The 20,254-nt window shown below is 40.1% G+C and overlaps 1 protein-coding gene and 1 long non-coding RNA gene across 2 annotated transcripts in view; one reads left to right on the forward strand and one right to left on the reverse strand.

Annotated features, from left to right (window-relative positions):
* LOC148149399 (uncharacterized) overlaps positions 1–20,254 on the forward strand; it is a 123,385-nt gene that overhangs the window by 92,372 nt on the left and 10,759 nt on the right. The window lies entirely within an intron of this gene.
* On the reverse strand, positions 6,346–19,312 carry vcpkmt (valosin containing protein lysine (K) methyltransferase). The gene is made up of 5 exons (XM_043697600.2): positions 19,028–19,312; positions 15,539–15,649; positions 12,106–12,178; positions 8,984–9,103; positions 6,346–8,171 (listed from the first exon to the last, which is right to left on the reverse strand). The coding sequence occupies exons 1-5, from the start codon at positions 19,270–19,272 to the stop codon at positions 8,061–8,063; spliced, it is 660 nt and encodes a 219-aa protein (XP_043553535.1). The 5' UTR covers positions 19,273–19,312; the 3' UTR covers positions 6,346–8,060.

Genomic DNA, 20,254 nt, shown 5'->3' on the forward strand with positions numbered 1-20,254 from the left:
TTAATATGCAATCTCAAGGAATATTTTATACTAGTAACTAGGTTAATTTAGTTGATGAAAATGCTGCCATCTACAGGAAAGACTTTAACTGCAGTTAAACTGAACCTTAGATTTATCAGGAAGAATCTTATAGGGGACTGAATGACGTAGGTTGTTGTAAGTGGCAAAATTGGATTAGAAATCAGAGAAGGCTGATCTCAATGTCAACATCATCTCATTCTATCTTTTATGCTTTTCACAGGTGGTGTGGCGAGATTCTTTCTAGGCTGCAGTGAGTTGCCAATTAAGGGAGACTAGTGCTTTTTAAATGACTTGTTTGAGACATTAAAAAACAGGTTAGATCAAAGGCAGTTTGGTCATAGTAACAGCTACAGAATGGAAATTATTTCCCAAATACATAAACGTGCTTAGGTATACAGTATTTAAACTAAATCAATAAATATCAGTTATGGGGTGGAGGCAATTTTAAAATGATTTATCGTGCTCCCTGTATTATCCATTTCTGTCCCCTCACTTCTGTTCACATTCAAGCAGCCTTTTTTTTTAAGCAAAACAGTCATTCACAATAGGTGTTTAGCACTAAAGTCCTTGACCAGACCCAAGCCATGAAACTACTTATAGAGACAAAACATGATTAAAAATAAATCACAATTTAATTAGATCTGGATTCTGAGCCCTACATTACTAACATTACTAGCATTAACAAGCGATGATTGACCCACAGATATCACTTTAGAAATAATGTGGATTTTCAAAGTCTTCTGTAACAGAACAAGAAATGTTTTTGTTTCAATTCTATAAGTGGGCTTAGAGTAAATGTCACTTACCTCTTGATAATCATGTGCTTCTACTCCAGCTCAACAATATTCTTAATACAGGTTTCATAAGGATGACTCAACCTGTTTCAACCTTCAAATTTCTGCCAAGAGTTAGTCAAAACAAGTTCCTAATGCAGGAGGTATTCATTTAATTGAACTTCTTACTTTGCCTGGTTTAAACTAGATTTGCAGTAGATTATTTATAGCTGCTCAAGGATGAATTTCTTTTTTAAAAATACATTGAGAGGAGTTTTCATTGTAAGAAAATAATATAAATATTCAAATTTTATTTGTTTTAATTTGCTATGAACAAACAATGGGGCAGTCAGAAGTCCATTGTGCACCATTCCTCCACACCATAACTTCATAGGGAAGGTAATGGCCTTCTGTATTATTGATGGACTGTTAATCTAGAAACCCAGATAATGTTCTGCAGACCTTGGTTTAAATGGTGGAATTTGAACTCATTAAATATCTGGAATTAAGAATCTAATGATGATTGTGAATCCATTGTTGATGTTTGGTGGAAAATCCATCTGGTTCATTCAGCCTCTTTAGGAAAGGAAACTGCAATCCTTACCTTGATCTTGTAGAATCTTAACTGCCCTCTGGGCTATTAGGGATGGGCAATAAATGATGACCTAGCCAGCGAAGTCCTCATCTCATGAATGAATAATAAAAAAAACTAGTCTACTTCACCAATTTAATTTTGGAGTATGTATAAATATCCTCTGATCCCTAACAGATAGTGAACAGAAAAGAATGTTGAACTTACAAAATATCTATATGGATCTCCCCAAAGTACTTCCCAGACAACAAAGTACTTTCAAAATGTAGCTACTTTTGTAATGTAATGCATTTAGCAAGATTCCATATACAACAGTAAATAATCTGAGAATCTACATTAAAGAAGACAATTGAAGAATTAAATGTTATTCATAAAATTAAATTCTCTCCAAAAAAATAGCCATGGCATATTTTACATCCATTCAGCATCTTATTCTAATATATTTTTAAAACATGACAATTTGGAAAGTATAGTATTATCAGTGATGTAGTGATTGTAGCAAGGTCAACCAGGAGGTCTCATAAAGTATGAGTTCCCCGATTGGGGCTGCTAATCTGGTCCAGTCAGGAAGCCCTGGCTAACAGATATGGACAGGAGTGTCAGAGGTTTTGTTTAATCTGAGAGATGGCTCTGAAGAAGCTAGATCAGTCAAGGACTCTCCATATGTAAATAAAGAATGACTTGGTCACAGAATAACCGCCTCAGTGGAGTTATTTCAGTGGTGATGAGAATGAGATTAATGATGTAACCATGCACAAGTGCCTACTAGCTGAAGCCCAGCTAAATTTCAAACAGGCATAACTAACTTTATCATTCAAAAACGCAGCAAGTTGAACATATGAATTACAGGGTATTCCAATGGAAGTGGACACCCTCATCAGTCTGACTGAGTTTGGGGAACACCATTTGACTGAATTCTGGATTAGTGGTGCTGGAAGAGCACAGCAGTTCAGGCAGCATCTGAGGACAGGCAAAATCCGAGGACAGGCAAAATTGACGTTTCGGGCAAAAGCCCTTCATCAGGAATAAAGGCAGAGAGCCTGAAGCGTGGAGAGATAAGCTAGGGGAGGGTGGGGGTGGGGAGAGAGTAGCATAGAGTACAATAGGTCAGTGGGGGAGGAGATGAAGGTGATAGGTCAGGGAGGAGAGGGTGGAGTGGATAGGTGGAAAAGGAGCTAGGCAGGTCGGACAAGTCAAGGAGACAGTGTTGAGCTGGAGGTTAGAAACTAGGATGAGGTGGGGGAAGGGGAAATGAGGAAGCTGTTGAAGTCCACATTGATGCCCTGGGGTTGAAGTGTTCCGAGGCGGAAGATGAGGCGTTCTTCTTCCATGCGTCTGGTGGTGAGGGAGCGGCGGTGGTGGAGGCCCAGCACCTCCATATCCTCGGCAGAGTGGGAGGAGGAGTTGAAATGTTGAGCCATGGGGCGGTTTGGTTGATTGGTGCGGGTGTCTCAGAGATGTTCCCTGAAGCGCTCTGCTAGGAGGCGCACAGTCTCCCCAATGTAGAGGAGACCGCATCGGGAGCAACGGATACAATAAATGATATTAGTGGATGTGCAGATAAAACTTTGATGGATGTGGAAGGCTCCTTTAGGGCCTTGGATGGAGGTGAGGGAGGAGGTGTAGACACAGGTTTTACAGTTCCTGCGGTGGCAGGGGAAAGTGCCAGGATGGGAGGGTGGGTCGTAGGGGGGCGTGGACCTGACCAGGTAGTCACAGAGGGAGCGGTCTTTGCAGAAGGCGGAGAGGGGTGGGGAGGGAAATATATCCCTGGTGGTGGGGTCTGTTTGGAGGTGGCGGAAATGTCGGCGGATGATTTGGTTTATGCGAAGGTTGGTAGGGTGGAAGGTGAGCACCAGGGGCGTTCTGTCCTTGTTGCGGTTGGAGGGGTTGGGTCTGAGGGCGGAGGTGCGGGATGTGGGCGAGATGCGTTGGAGGGCATCTTTAACCACGTGGGAAGGGAAATTGCGGTCTCTAAAGGAGGCCATCTGGTGTGTTCTATGGTGGAACTGGTCCTCCTGGGAGCAGATACGGCGGAGGCGAAGGAATTGGGAATACGGGATGGCATTTTTGCAAGTGATAGGGTGGGAAGAGGTGTGATCCAGGTAGCTGTGTGGCCCAACATTTCAACTCCCCCTCCCACTCTGCTGAGGATATGGAGGTGCTGGGCCGCCTCCACCACCGCTCCCTCACCACCAGACGCATGGAAGAAGAACGCCTCATCTTCCACCTCGGAACACTTCAACCCCAGGGCATCAATGTGGACTTCAACAGCTTCCTCATTTCCCCTTCCCCCACCTCATCCTAGTTTCTAACCTCCAGCTCAACACTGTCTCCTTGACTTGTCCGACCTGCCTAGCTCCTTTTCCACCTATCCACTCCACCCTCTCCTCCCTGACCTATCACCTTCATCTCCTCCCCCACTGACCTATTGTACTCTATGCTACTCTCTCCCCACCCCCACCCTCCCCTAGCTTATCTCTCCATGCTTCAGGCTCTCTGCCTTTATTCCTGATGAAGGGCTTTTACCGAAACGTCAATTTTGCCTGTCCTCGGATTTTGCCTGTCCTCAGATGCTGCCTGAACTGCTGTGCTCTTCCAGCACTACTAATCCAGAATCTGGTTTCTAGCATCTGCAGTCATTGTTTTTACCATTTGACTGAAGGCAATTGCATAGCCTCACTGAGGACATGCTCTGAACAGAAGAACTCTAGGTCATCCCCCAACAAAACCCCAAAATAAAACCAAGCCTGGGACAAACAGTTAAAATCTTAAGGTCCGGCTAGCCAGCTATTGTAGTTGCTGCCGGTATGTGTACTTGAGACAGCCAAAAGAAAAGTCCCACTAGACCTAAATAGAATAAGAGAACTCAAAGGCTGGTATCAGGAGAATGCACACTCTGAAAAGTCCACCTACATCTGGTGTGGAACAGTTAAATAGCTTAGCAACATCCAAATCAGAACCAATCAGAATAAACATTCAGTTAAATGGTCACCCGGTTCTAATGAAAGTCAATACCAGCATGGCCATTTCAGTGATCACAGAACCAGTCTTCAACAAAATTAGCCCTGGACTCCAGAGTTCTTATATTTATGCAAGACCTCAACTAGACTAAGAACCTATACTGGGGAACTTTTATAGATTAAGGGTACAACTTCAGTTCTGGCCTCTTATGAGAAGCAACCTACTTGAGCTACAGAGTGAACAAGACCAGATTACACAAATGGGAAGATAAAGTGAGGGTGATGAAAGGTCAAGTGCTGTATGAAGTTTCCTAGGGATGGTGAATTATTATTGAAAGTTCATACATAACCTAGCCTCCATCATTTCACATTTGCATCAAAGAGTCAGCCTTGGAAATGGTTGTGTAGCCAAGCCACAACTTTCAGGGAAGTGAAGAAACAGGTATCATCCTCTAAGGTTTTGGCACACTATGATCTACTTTTGACATGTGATTCATCTCTGTACAGCATCAAGGTAGTATCAGCTCATAGGTGGTCTAATGGAGAGAAATGCCCAATAGTGTATACATGCAGGACTTTGGCCAATGCAGAGTCTAAATATGCCCAAATAGAGAAAGAAGGTTTTGGTGGTTATATTTCATAAACATCATGGAATCCCTACAGTGTGGAAACAGGCCCTTTGGCCCAACAAGTCCACACCAAAGAGTAACCCACCCAGATCCATTCCCCTACCCCTAATAACCTACACTATGGACAATTTAGCACAGCCAATTCAACTAACCTGCACATCTTTGGATTATGGGAGGAAACTGGAACACCCAGAGGAAACCCATGCAGACATGGGGAGAATGTGCAAACTCCCCAGTCGCCCAAGGCTGGCATTGAATCCAGGTCCCTGGTGCTGTGAAGCAGCAGTGCTAACCACTGAGCAGCCATGCCGCCCTTATTATCTTTTAAATATTGTAACTGTACTTAGTATCTCACACTTCCTCTAGCAGCTCATCCCACATATGAACCAATCTGTATGAAAAAGTTGCCCCTCAGGTCCCTTTTAAATCTTTTTCCTCTCATCTTATACTTATGCCCTCTAGTTTCGAACTTTCCTAACTTGGTAAAAAAAATTGTTATTCACTTTATCTATGCCTCTCATGATTTTATACACCTCTCTAAAGGTCATCCCTCAACCCCCTATGTTCGAGTGGAAAAAAAGTGCCAGCCTATCTATATAACTCAAATCCTCCAGTTCAGGTAACATCCTTGTTTGAGATGTTTAACTGGTGAAGGTACAAGACAGAACTACTTCCGTGTCAGATTAAGCAACAAATGATAGAAAGGGCTAAGTGATTTCACAAACATCAGATCGGATCTAAGCTTTGCAGTCCTGCCACATCCAGGTATGAATAGTGGACGATAATTAACTCAGCGCAGAAACTGGCTCCACCAATGTATTCACCATTAATGATGGGTAGCCCAGGACATCAATGAAAAAGGTTGAAAAATTTGCCACAACCTTCAGTCAGAAACTATTGTGTCTCCAGCATTACAGATTCCACTCTTCAACCATTCAATGCACTCCATGCGAGGTCAAAAAATGGTTGAAGGAACTGGATACTATAAGGTTTATTGGACAGCATCTCCAGTACTATTGCCAAAGTATTGTATGTTCCGGAACTTGCCATGCTCCTAGTCAAGCTGTACCAGTACAGCCACAATGGCATCTACCTGGCAATGACGAAAATTACTCAGGTATGTCCTGTACACAAAGAGTAGGAAGAATCCAACCCAGCCAAAGTACTGCCATTCCTTCAATGTCACTGGGTAAAAATCTTTGGGTCTACCCAAATGGACTGCAGTAAATCAAGGCAGCAGCTCACCACGACGCTCTCAAGGGTAATTAGGGATGGGCAATAAAATAGTTAAGAATTCATATAAAACTTCAACTTATGTTTTTTTTAAGAAATAACAAATATTCAATTTAAATATTAAACTTTATACACATTCATTTGTCTCATTCATTCATGTGAAGCCTTTTGACTTCACCAAAATTACTCCTTTTATCAATTTAGTCTTAAAACAGACATTTCCATCCATATATTTAGCCGGTCCATCAACTTCATCAGAAATTTTAATCTCCAACAAGACCAATGACGATTTGCTTGTCTCCAATATGCTAACATCTACGTGATCAAAATGAATGTTGCAAAGTTATAGAGAAATTCTGTCACTCAGCTAAGCCTAAGATATGGTAAGAATGTTATAATATAGGATAACTTTTAAAATGTACATTTTTAAACAGCAGCAAGAGCCTCACAATAAAAGCAGGCAGAGCTGTAAGCTGCAATTAGCTATACTAGACTTGGCTTAAAAGTGCTTTTACTTCATACTAAATGCCTAAAATAAAAGACTGGTACATATCAAAACCAACTACAATTCATGGATCATGCTGTATTGAAAATATGCTGTTGACATCCTTTTTCCATCTATGAGACTGTACAGAAATGCAGTGAACAATCCAATTGGTTGGAGGTTTTGCGGAGGGTGGGTATACCTTTCCCAACGGCTGTAAAGTCTAATCCTGAAGAGGCATACTCTGTTGCAAGCATCACATACCTGGCACCTGTTTCCAAACTGCAGCCAGTGGTCATTCTGGTCATGCATATCAGTTACAGGAGTTGGTTCCTCTTTCACCAGCTATTAACTCTCACACGTTACAGTCAATGTGTAGGGTTTGCATATCATGCTTGAAAGTATTCTTGTAGTGAAACCTTTGATATGAAGCCTTGTTTCTATTGACACACAATTGATGAACACATTTAATAATTGTAGAATTTAAAATTACTGACTTCAAATAAACATATTTAACCCAAGAGTCAGACATGGAAAGTTAACTTTCTTTACATTTGGCTTCTCCTATATGAATGTGCCAACTGTAATTAATAACAAGGTATATTTAAATGTTTGTATAAAACTCAAAATAAATAAGATTACATAACAAAATAACCTATAGTTTAGGCAAATTTAACAAAGTTGAAATAAACTAACTAATGCCTACATCTCAAAGGTTTACAGGAGAAGTGCAAAATACATGTGTAATTATTCAATAATTTCATAATTAGAGAATTTCAAAATCAGGTCATTTGCAAACCTGCATTGAATATATTGTGCCTATTACCATTACAAAAAGGTTACTAAAGCAGTTTTCAAACATGATCAACAATATTCTTGTTGAAAACCAACCAAACTTAGAATTATCTTTTCAGAGAATTTTAAGAAAAATCCAAAAGAACAATGGTCTCGGAAAGTACCAGGGATCCATCAGAATTCAGCATTAAAATGTGCTGTAACACATCACAACTCATGACAACAAACCTACAAATGGAAACCAGAGAACAAACACCTCTTTCCTACAATATTATATAAATTAACTGCAGTTTCAACCCAATCAGTAACATAAATGATACAGCTTGCATAACAGCCAGGATAAATGCTAGAAATGATAATATTGATGACAACTGAAAAGTAATAATGTAATGTAATTACATTCTATGAAGAACAGAAAGGCGACATCCACAGGACTAAATGTCATTTCACAATGTGTTTTAAAAAAAAAATATTTATTTCTGTAGTGGTTATTGATAATAACACTCTTATAAGAACTGCCTTTTTACATCATGGTTGAAACTTTTTGGTTATTTGAAAACAAAAGAAGCCTTAATGATCTCGTTTTCTCTTTATCTGTAAAATATGAATGTCTTCACTTTTGTATTCCTCATCATGCTTGTCCAATGGAATCTCTTCTATTTCAAAATCAGTCTGCAAAAGCTAAATAAAACAAGAAAAGTTAACATTGAAGTACATGCAATCAATACATAAAGAAAGTCTGAGTTCAAAACCAATTGAACATAAATCTCTTTCTTTTTTAAAACAGTTAAGCTGAATAAATAATGTACAAAAGTCTAAACCCTATGGACATCTACATGCCTAGACAGTACAGTAACTGGGACAAAGTGAGGACTGCAGGTGCTAGAGAGTCCATCTTCCTTCCCACCTATCCGCTCCACTCTCCACACCAACTTATCACAATCAGCTCCCACCTCCATCCACCTATCGCCATCCCACCTACCTTCCCCAGCCCTACCCCCCATTTACCCCTTAGCCTCCTTTTCCCTCCACAGTCCTGATGAAGGGCTTATGCCCGAAAGATTGACTCTCCTGCTCATTGGACGCTGCCTGATCTGCTGTACTTTTTTTGGCACCACACTTTTCAACTTGGTACAGTAATGCCAACAGCAACATGGTCTTCAACATCTTGACCGCTAAAAATAATTTCTCTTTTATATATGGTCAAACATAAATCAATCTTAGGTTCAACCACTAAGGAAAATTAACTCAAATTAAAAATAGAAATGTCTCCCAAATACTATGCAAGTAAAATTATTGCTATCTTTCTGACTACATTTTACAAGTGATCTCAGCGAGCAACACATCATAGAAGCAGACTATTTGTCCCACCATTTTCTTCATAAATTTATTATGGAGCAAATTCTAATTGCTGGTTTGTTCCTACTAAAGCTACAGCATTAACCAGATTAATCTAAAACAATAAATGTGACAATTACGTTCATGAAATTTACCTTAAAAAATCGAATCTCTATTTCAGGGTTGTTTCCCATTGTCCTCTCTTCATAGCAACATATGATGCAGGTATTCTTCCCTGCAAGCTTCCTCATCGTCCTCAGTAGAGGCTCTAAAGACTGCAACACCAGCATATTGTTGAAATAACACATGTATGTTTTGCACATTACAAATATTATGTTATTTCAACTCTCACTAATAATGTCAGAAAACCTGAACAATCACATAGTAGAATTTTGGTATTCTTACAAAAAAAGTGTTAAAGGAATTTAAACTCATACAAAACTGAAAACTTAGGAATTTCTAACTTGAAAACTTTACGAAAACAAAGATCATTTGATGCAAGATTAAAAGTGCTATTTTATTTTGAAATGCCATCAATAAACAGAGCACAATAGTACTTATATAGAAACACAGAAAATAGGTGCAGGAGCATGTCATTCAGCCTTTCGAGGCTGCCATTCAACATGACCATGTTCATGGCTGATCATGCAATTTCAGTATCCCACTCCCGCTTTCTCTCCATACCCCTTAATCTCTTTAGCCACAAGTGTAGGCCCCAGTTCCCTCCTGAATACATCTAACGAACTGGTCCTGACAGCTTTCTGTGGTAGACAATTCCACAGATTCACAACTCTGAGTAAAGAAATTCTTCCTCATCTTAGACTATGACCCTATAGTTCTGGAATTCTCCAACATAGGTAACATTCTTCCTGCACCAAGCCTGCCCAGTCCCATCAGGATTTCAGACATTTCTATGAGATTTCTCCCTTATTCTTCTAAATTCCACTGAGTGCAAGCCCAGTCGATCCAGGTTTTCTCCATATATGTTAGTTCTGACATCCAGGTCTGGTGAACCTTTGCTGGACTCCCACAATATCAAGAATGTCCTTCCTCAGACTAGGAGACCAAATTTGCACACCATACTAGACGGGAGGCCTCACCAAGGCCCTGCATAACTGCTGCAAGACATCCCTACTCCTACACTTAAATTCTCTTGCTATGAAGGCAGACATGTCATTAGCTTTTCACACTAACTATTGCACCTCCATATCAACCATCAGCAACTGTACCACCATGACATCCATGTCTCATTGCACCTCCCCATTTCCTAAACTTCCACAATTCGGATAATAATCTGCCTTCCTGTTTTTGCCATCAACGTGGATAACCTCACATTTATTCACATTATATTGCATTTGACAGGTACATGCCCAGTCAGCCAGCCTGTCCAAGTCACTAGGCTTTTAGCATCCTCCTCACAGCACACACTGCCACCCAGATTAGTGCTGTCTGCAAACTGGAGATATTGCATTCAATTCCTTCATCCAGATTATTAATGTATATTGTGAACAGCTGAGGTTCCAGCACTGAACCCTGTGGCATCTCACTCACCACTGTCTGCAAGTCTGAAAAGGACCCATTTATTCCAACTCTTTGCTTCCTGTCTGCCGACCAGTTCTTTATCCACATTAATACATTAACTCAGTTATCATGACCTTTAACCATGCTTACTATCTCTTGTGTGGGACCTTGTCAAAAGCCTTTTTAAAGTCCAGCTATACAACATTCACTGATTCACCTTTGTCCACTCTCTTGGTCACATCCTCAAAAGATTCCAAAAGATTAGTCAAGCACGCTTTTCCCTTTAGTGAATCCATGCTGACTTGGACCAATCTTATCACTGCTTCCCAACTGCTCAGTTATTACAGCCTTAATGAATGATGCCAGTATGTTCCCCACCACCAATATCAGACTATCGTGCCTATAATTTCCCCATTCTTATGTATTGTTTTCTGGCCAGGCTATGTACTTTCCACTATGCTCTTTGAATTAGCAAAGAAATTTTGCAGTTAGATTTCAACCAATGAAAATCATGTTTGAGAGCTCTGCCCATCTTCAAAATGACCGAAAAATGAAAAAGTTAAAAAATAAATCAAATTGGATTACATAAAAATAATAATTAGTTTATATACTGTTGTCGTGCAGACTCGAAAACATTGCTTCCAAGCAGAGTTTTATTACTCTAATCAGGAGTGTGTAAACTCTAATCTTATAATCCCCAGTTGACTCAAATGATTCGAAGATTTTGTTGAGATCACCCACCATAGAAACATTGAAAATATAGCATGAAGTGAAATAAAGTCTGAAATATTCATAAGGTCAGACCGCACCTGTGAAAAAGGAAGGGAGGATTCTGACAAAAAGTCACTAGCCGGCAATATTGACCCTACCTTCCTTCTCCACAGATACTCCATGATACACTGATTTTCTATTTATACTCAAAATAGAAATATCTGAACCACCAAAAAACCTGCACAAGTGAACATTCCATAAAGTTTTGCTACATTCAATTCCAACTTTTTTATCAAACTCTTCAGGTATGTAATATAACATGACTCTGTGGCAGGTGGGACCTGACAGCACAACTGCCTCATAAACCACCTACATACTTAATTCTGTAAATTCAAGCTGAACCATTAAAATCAAGGGTAACTCAAAACTTCTGCATTCCTAATCTTAATCAAATGGTACTGCAAGTCTAAATACTATATTTGTGCAAATATAGTTCAAAAGTTGAACTTTATAAATACCATGGAGGATAATAGAAAATTATGGGAAGATAGTACAGCAGAAAGTTTCGTTTTGGGTGGCTTTAATGAACAGCCAGGCAAAACAATGGATTCCTAATCAATAAGCATCTATATTTCTCATTTTACCAAGAAATGAAGATTAATGCATTTATCGGCATGGATGGGTTGGACCGAAGGGTCTGTTTCCATGCTGTACATCTCTATGACTTTATGTATACATTAACTTTACTGTCAATGATGTACTATCAATGCACAATTAGAGTTTGTTCGTTGCATTGTATAAAGAAATATATTTTTAAATTTCTCACATTTCAAATTCAAAGATATACTTAAGCTGAATGAAGAACCATTACGAAATCAATCACATTTACAGAAATCACATTCATCATCTGGTTTTTTGCATAGGAGAAGGAGAAAACAACTTGATTTTTCTGCAAAAATATTTTCATTGCACGTATCAAAGTAAAAACAAAGTTCAAGAGCTTATAAAATGTACATTAGTTTGGGAAAATTAAAAGTGCACATACCTGCTCATAGTAAATACAGTCTGCCACAAGAATGTAGTCTAGGTCAGATGGAAGGTCTTTCACACTTTCACCCCTGAAAAATATCACAGTAGAGATACATTACAGCTGCAATTCTGATACAGAAAGAAAAATAAGTAATTTATTGTTTTGAGCCTGCTACCATTCAATGAGATATTAGATTATCTATACCTGAACTTCATTTATCCACCTTATGCGTGCAAGATTGCACTGTGAATTTACTCCAAAACAGCACAGACATAATGTTAAACTTCTTCCTGCTTGCTATGCATTGCTCAAGAGGATATTAAGTAGATTTGTGCCACTGAAGTGGCTTTCTGATAATGTTAGAAGTCACAGCTATGTCATGTTTTGAAAGAATTGATACCTCATCAAAAAACAGCTAAAGTAGACCAACACACAACAGATCTAATCTAGATCTTGCATCAATGTATATTAAGCTTGGAGGCAATCTGCAGTACTTGCACCATTCAGCCAGGTCACCCACACCACGAGGTCCTCAGCAACACAAACATTGATTCACTCTGTGTGATATCAAGAAAGAGTTAAAAGGACTGGATACTCAAAAGCCATGGCTCTGACCTCATTCTGAAAACGTGCGCTCCAGAACTATCCAAACCCTTAGCCAAGCTGTTCCAGTGCACCTACAACATTGGCATCAGCCTGGGAATGGAAAGTTGCTTGATACGCCCATTCCACAAGTATCATAATAAGTCTAAACCAACCAAGTAGAACCCTACCAGTCTACTCTCAATTTTCAGTAAAGCAATGGAAGGGATCATAAACAATGCTATCAAGCTACATGTGTGAAGGAATATGCTGCTTTTCACTGTTGCAGTGTTTAGGAATAACTGTGCTCCTGACCTCATTATTGCCTTGGTCAAAAGTGGACAGAACAGCTGAACAGCAATGACCGTTAACATCAAGGCAGCATTTGATCAAGTACAATATGACATCAAGGAGTCCTACCAAAACTGAAATCAATGGGATACATGGGATAAACCTTCTATTGGTTGGAGTCATATCTAGCACAAAGAAGATAGCTGTGGTTTTTGGATGTCAAGGACCATCACTGCAGGTGTTCCTCAGGACAGATATTTTCTAATCAACCTGTTCAGATAAGGTAATACACACCTCTGGAGAAGGAGGACTTCAACCTTCAGATTCGGGACACTACCACTGCACCACAATGGTCCCTTGTTCTTCAAGATAGATATTCTTGAATCAACCTGTTCAGAGATGTTATTACACACCCTGAAGCAGGCGGGACCTGAACCCAGAACTTCTAGTCCAGATGTAGGGACACTACCATGCCATAAGAGACCTTACTTTCTCAGGATAATGTCCCAGGTCTTAATCATCTTCAGCTACTTCATCAATAATTTTCTATCCAGTTTGAGGCTATAAGTGGGAATGTCCACTGATGATAACACAATCTTTATCACCATTTGAGACTCCTCAGATAAGAAAGCACATCATGTCCAATCGCAGCTAGACCTGGACAACAATCAGGCATGGCTGCTAAGAGGCAAGTTAACATTCACACCACCCAAATGCAAGGTAATGATCCTCTCTAATGACACAACCTAACCAATCACACCTTGATGTTCACAGGTACCACCATTGCTAAATTCCGACTACCAACATGGGGGTGTGGCTTTCCACCACTTACAAGCTACAAAACAGAAGTATGGTGAAATATCCTCCCCTTGCGTGGATGGGTACAACTCCAACAACTTTCAAGCAGCTTAAGGACTGCAGTTTTTTCAGAAGGCAGCTCAGCACCACGTTCCAGCACAGTTTGGGATTGGCAATAAATGATGGCATAGTTAGCAACAATGACATTTGATGAAAGGATAAAAAAGAATTCCCAGCTCAATCTAGGATTGGTGTGCCACCCAATACTATGATGCCATTTTTGCATATCCAAATCACAATATACACTGATTCAGAAGTGGGAGGTAATTGCAGAGATATTAAAAAAGTAGCCATTAGGCACTCTGTAAAATGGTAACTATTTATAACCCCAGTTCAACAATATTTATACAACAGGCATCCCCTCCATTTCAACAAAATAATCAGGTTTACACACAAATCTTCTACATTTTTGCAAAATCAATAGAAATCATATACAAACCATTCCATTATCAAAGATCAAAGACACAAACTAAACAAACTCAAAGCCCTTGAGAAATATTTTGATCCTAACTCCTTTCCTGCATCCAGTTTTTGAATGTCAATAGAACCAAAACAGTTTAGCACATTTGGTATTCTCTCAATTGGTAGCGCTCAGTTCAGCAAAAATGTTGTGCTTTCAAGCCAGTTTTAATACTTGCTTCCAAGGCTCAGTATTGTATGAAGAATCGATACATTTCAAAGGAAACATTACATTATATTTCAGAATGTTTATCTTTAAAGCAAGGCTTTCACCTTCCAACTATCCATCCTAAATCACCAAAACCTGCATTAACTTATTTTGCTCTGGTGGGATTCTCACTGAAACAAACTACATTTTTCCCCATGAAGAATTTCAGAAGTTATTAATTAGGAAACTGTTTGTGACTGTTACAGAGTGCTTTAAGTTTAAATGAATTCTCCTGAACGTCCATATACATTCACAATAAAATTTCTGAAACAAACATTGATTGCCTGGACAAAAAGAACCTGACCAAAAGACTTAACCTAGATATATTCTTAACCTCTGTTTCTATACATGTGGAATAAGAAAGTGTAGGTGGGGGGCCTACTAGACTCCTGGTCTGAACAATGTTTCATCAATCATATTTAGATAAATACCAAGTATTAGTGCACATACTTCCTGAGCCCGTACCTGATCCACAAAAGCTTCAAAATTAATTTTTGTTCTTTGACTGTTCAGGGATATTACAACTATTAACACAAATAATTATTTATTCCTTCTTTCCCATCCACGATAAAAAAAATTTTCAAAGCAACAAAGAAAATGAGACGAGCAAAACCTAAGAAAAACAAAATTATTTGGGTTCAAGTTTCCCTCAAGTGGTACACCTCTCTCTCACCTTGATTAACTGATAAGGCTGGAAGAACTGCCTGAAAAATTCCTCTTCTTGGAACCAAAGTTGTCAATACCAGCTGGTGTCAGTAGGAAGAAATTATAGTTTGGAACTAAAGAACAGATTAATTGTTCATCTAAAGATATTCATGTACTGACAATAAAAAAGGAGTGAATGGAAGTGATCCAGGGGAAGTATTTCTGTATCTTCACAGTAAAATAAAACACAGGTTTCAAGAGAAATATTAAATATCTTGACAGATAAATCCATGTGATGATTTATCCTCTTCCATTTAATACTCTCCCTTCACAAGCTTGATTAAACATCTGGCATGCAGAAGATAATGAACAATTACTTTATTTTAAAGTTAAACAAGTACAAACCATTTAAGTACCTTTGCATCGATAGAACCAGTAACCAAGTGCTTGTTATCACTGATGTTTATGTTAAGTAACTCCTGCATGTCTTCAAGATCTGTGACTGTGACATGCGCCCTGGAAAACATATATGTGTAAAATTTGAATTAAAATCAAAAGTTAAAAACTTAAAATGACTTACATTTGATTGTGCAACTGCATTTATCTTCAGTCAGAAATGCCATGTGGATGATCAATTGCCAACTGCTGCTGGAATCCTCTCCATCAACCCAGATGCAAATCTTCATCCAACTCAATTCACACCAAATGATCAAAAAAAAACCCGAGTGCACGAGATACAGCAAAGGACAAAGATCCTGCTAACATCTAACTGTGATGTGGAAAAATAGTTCTTGAGAACTTATTAGCCAAGCTGCTCCAGTACAGCTACAACACTGGCATGTTGTCAACAATGTAAAACTCAACCAATTGTATCCTAATTACAAAAGGCAGGGCAAATCTGATCTGGCTTACTGCTTTCATGCCAGTCTACTCTCAATAATTAGCAAAGTAATAAAAGGTAGTGGCAACAGAACTACCATTTGGTAAATATATTCACAAATAATGTTCATTGGGGCTTAATTTGGTTCTGTTAGTCATTTGGCTACAGATTTCATTACAATCTTGGTCTTAACTCAAGAAACTAAATTCCTGAGGTGAGATTTTGAGGCAGTATTTCACCAAGTGCAGTATGAGGAACTTCAATAGGATTGAAGTCAATGGGAATAAAGGGGAAAACTCTCCATTAGGTAGTGCAGTAGAAGAAAGGATGATCACTATGGCTGTGGAAGTCCAATCATTTCACTCACAGGGCAGTGCTGCAGGAGTTTCTCGTGATAATGTTTTAGGCCCAATCATCTCCAGCGACCTTCCCCTTTCCCATAATAAAAAGTCAGGATACGTTCATTAATGATTGCACAATGTTTATTACACTTTGCAACTTCTCAGGTGCTAAACAAGTTGACATCCAAATGCAGCAAGATTTGAGTTTGAATTAGTAAGTACCTACTTGTGTTGCATAAGTATCAGGCAATGGCCATCTCGAACAAGGGTGAATTGAAGATCCTCACTATGAAACTCAACAGTATTGCCATTACTGAATCCTCCATTATCAAATACAAAGGGTTAGCATTGCCCAGAAACTGAACTGTGACTACAAGTCAGAGAGCAGGAATTTTGAGGTGAGTATCATTCCTGACTCCCCAAAGTACATCATCCACTTACAAGGCCCAAATCAGAAACATCCAGCAGCATATAAAAAGTCAGAGCTAAGGGTACTGATGTTTTGATAATTAACTAAAAGTTCAGAGGCATTTGACCCAGAGTTGAGTATTCATCCCGAGATCTTCTTTATCACAAAGGACCTAACAGTACCAATCCCTGTCTCAGCTTATCTGCAGATGAAGCCCTTACCCACACTTTTGAAACCCTATTCTAAAGCTTCCTTACACGTTCAACCTGCATAACTTTGTCCAGGCCTTGCTATAGGAAGCATATTATTAAATTGGAGAGGGTTCAGACAAGATTTACACAGGATCTTGCTGGGACTGGAGGGCTTGAGTTATAAGGAAAGGCTGGATAAACTGGGACTTTCTTCACTGAAGCTTAGAAGGTTGAGGTTTATAAAATCATTAGGGGTATAATGATTTTAAGCAAAGTCTTTTCTCCCTGCCTTTTGGAGGTTCAAAACAAGGAGGCATACGTTTAAGTTGAGAGCAGAAAGCTTTAAAAGTGACCTGAAGGACAACATTTCCATGCAGAAAGTGGTTCATAGGAAGTGGTAGATACAGGTACAGTTATAACATTTAAAAGACATTTAATAGGTGTATGAATAGGACGGTTTAGATGCCAAATGCAGACAAGTGGGACTAGTTTAGTTTTGGAAACTTGGTCAGCATGGACAAGTTGGACAGAAGGGTCTGTTTCTGTGCTGTATGGCTATGTCCTAACATACACTAAATACCATTCATCACCTTTCCATCTCTGTAACCTCCTTCAACAATACAATTCTGATATCTCTGCACTGTTCAATTTTTGCCTTTTCTGCATCCCCAATTCTCATCACCCAGGCCTCTTCATTAGTCTTAATACCTCATTTGCAGATTGGCGTCATTTTTTTGTCTGATTATGTTCCTTTGAACTATATTCAAGATAGTACATAAATGCAAGTTTTTGATATGGGTAGGTAATGGCATCATGGCATTACCACAAGATTATTACCCAGGTATTGTTCTGGGAACCTGGGTTTGAATGCTGCCATGGCAGATGGTGGGATTCGAATTCAATAATAACCTGAAATGAAGTTAAATGATGACCATGAAACAATTGCAGGTTGTCAGGGGAAAAAAACATCTGGTTCACTAACCATCTGGTCCTTTAGGGAAGGAAATCGGTTATCCTTACCTGATCTCCCCCGACCCAGAGCAGAGCAAAGTGGTTGATTCTTTACTGTCCTCTGGGCAATAAATGCTGATCCAGTCAATCATCCCATGAATGAATTGAAACAAAAACAGCCATAAAACATCAGTAAATTGGTTATGTAGCTACAATTCACCCAATAATCTACAGAATGAACACAAGTTCAGTAGGGGCAATGGTCATGACACTTGCAACATTTAATATTTAGTGTAACCAATAATGTCCTGAAGATACAGCATGTAGAATGCAAGTTGCTTAAACGAAACAAAGTATTGGAGACACTCAGCATGTGTAGAGAAACAGAGTCGACATTTTCAGTCCCTGTTTGTCAAGAGGTTCTGATAAAGTCACTGTTTGTCAAGAGGTTCTGATAAAGGGTCACTGGATTCGAAACATTTAATCTAGTTCTGTGTACCAATGCTACCAAACCAGAGTTCCTCCAGCACTTTCTGCATGTGTTTCTGATTTTCAGTATCTGCAGTTGTTTGTTCATGCACGTTACTTATCTCAGTTCATCTGAAAAAAAGTGAAAGACCAACAATAATCTATTCATTCCCATGAGTTCTTCAGAAGGTGACTACAGCTTGGAATTGGTTTCAATTTTAGGAATAGGCCTTGCTCTGACATTAGGCGAAAGTGAGTACTGCAGTTGCTGGAGATTAGAGTCAGGAGTGTGGTGCGGGAAAAGCACAGCAGGTCAGAGCAGCATATGAGGAGCAGGAGAATCAACGTTTCGGGCAAAAGCCCTTCATTAGGACTCTTGCTCTGATATTACATATACATCTAGAGGACCCACAACAGCTGTTTCCTATACTACTGAATTGGTGAGGGCACCTTTCTGTAGCAAAGGAAAGATAAAAGATCTTTTAAGACGATAAATTTTAGGGGAATTAGGAGTAGGGTTAATCTATTAGGGCAACATGGAATAGAGTGGAAGTGGCTCCTATACAGCATAAAGATTGATACTGTCCGTCTAGCTTGTTTCAGGAAATTCAGGCATCACCACGAACACAAAACTAGTGCAGAGGCGAACTTTACCCCAGAACTGAAGCCATCAGGCCCACTAGTCCGGTGCCTGAGCCCAGCTCCACCACGCTCTTCCCGGTAAAGGTGTGAAGGCCATCCCGGTAGAAGGAGCTGGTCTCTAGGTACTTGGCCAGCACCAGTGCCGCGTCCCAAACCACACAGCCCACATCACCGGTATCACACTGCTTGATACGGAGCTCGGCACCGGACCGCAGCTCTAAGGCCCGCACAAAATATCCAGCCTCGACACCAGCCATTTAAAATTCGCTTGCGATAAACAGACACCGAGGAGCATGCGCAGTAAGCCCACCCGCCTAGTAAGGGCGAGAACTGTGGAAAAACCCGGATGTGGGGTGGAGGGTCTGCAGCCAATCTCCGCTCCGCGTGTATTCAAATAGCCGGGCGCGCGACAGCCTGCGCGAGCCGTTGGTTCCATGCGTCCGTTACACGCAGCCGATCACCGCGGAGACGCTGGTCTCCTGTATGCGCTGTCCGTCATCAAACAGGAGGAGGCCAAGAAACTACGGCGAGTAATGATATCTGCTCTCTCACTAAAGCGGGAGTGGTCCTCACTCCTGAGGCGAGGGGACAGAAAAGATTTACAAGGATTAATAGACCCCTGGGGTCGGGGCGTCCAGAACTAGAGGTTGAGAGGGAAAGATATAAAAGAGATCCAAGGGGCAACGTTTTCACACAGAGGGTTGTACGTGTATGGAATGAGCTGCCAGAGGAAGTGGTGGAGGCTGGTACAATTGCAACATTTAAGAGGCGTCTGGATGGGTATATGAATAGGAAGGGTTTGGAGGGATGTGGGCCGGGTGCTTGCAGATGGGACTAGATTGGGTTGGGATATCTGGTCGGCATGAACGAGTTGGACCGAAGGGTCTGTTTCCATGCTGTACATCTCTATGACTTAAACAAAATCCATACTACTGCCACCCTTGTTGCGATTCCAGGTCAGTGAAAGTGAGGACTGCAGATGCTGGAGATCAGAGTCGAGAGTGTGGTGCTGGAAAAGCACAACAGGTCAGGTAGCATCAGAGGAGCAGGAAAATCGACCCTTCGAGCGTTTGCCCAAAATGTCACTTTTCCTGCTCCTCAGATGCTGCCTGACCTACTGTGCGTTTCCAGCACCACACCCTTGACTGCAATTCCAGTTAAGCTGAATATGCTTGTAATATGGTCTTGTACAAGATGCCTTTGGATAGAGTCAAACTTCAACATTTGTTTCCTCACTAT

This window comes from Chiloscyllium plagiosum, unplaced genomic scaffold, assembly GCF_037043375.1.
Source record: "Chiloscyllium plagiosum isolate Xiang-an unplaced genomic scaffold, Cpla_swu_hap1 HiC_scaffold_8, whole genome shotgun sequence".
NCBI lineage: Eukaryota > Metazoa > Chordata > Chondrichthyes > Orectolobiformes > Hemiscylliidae > Chiloscyllium > Chiloscyllium plagiosum.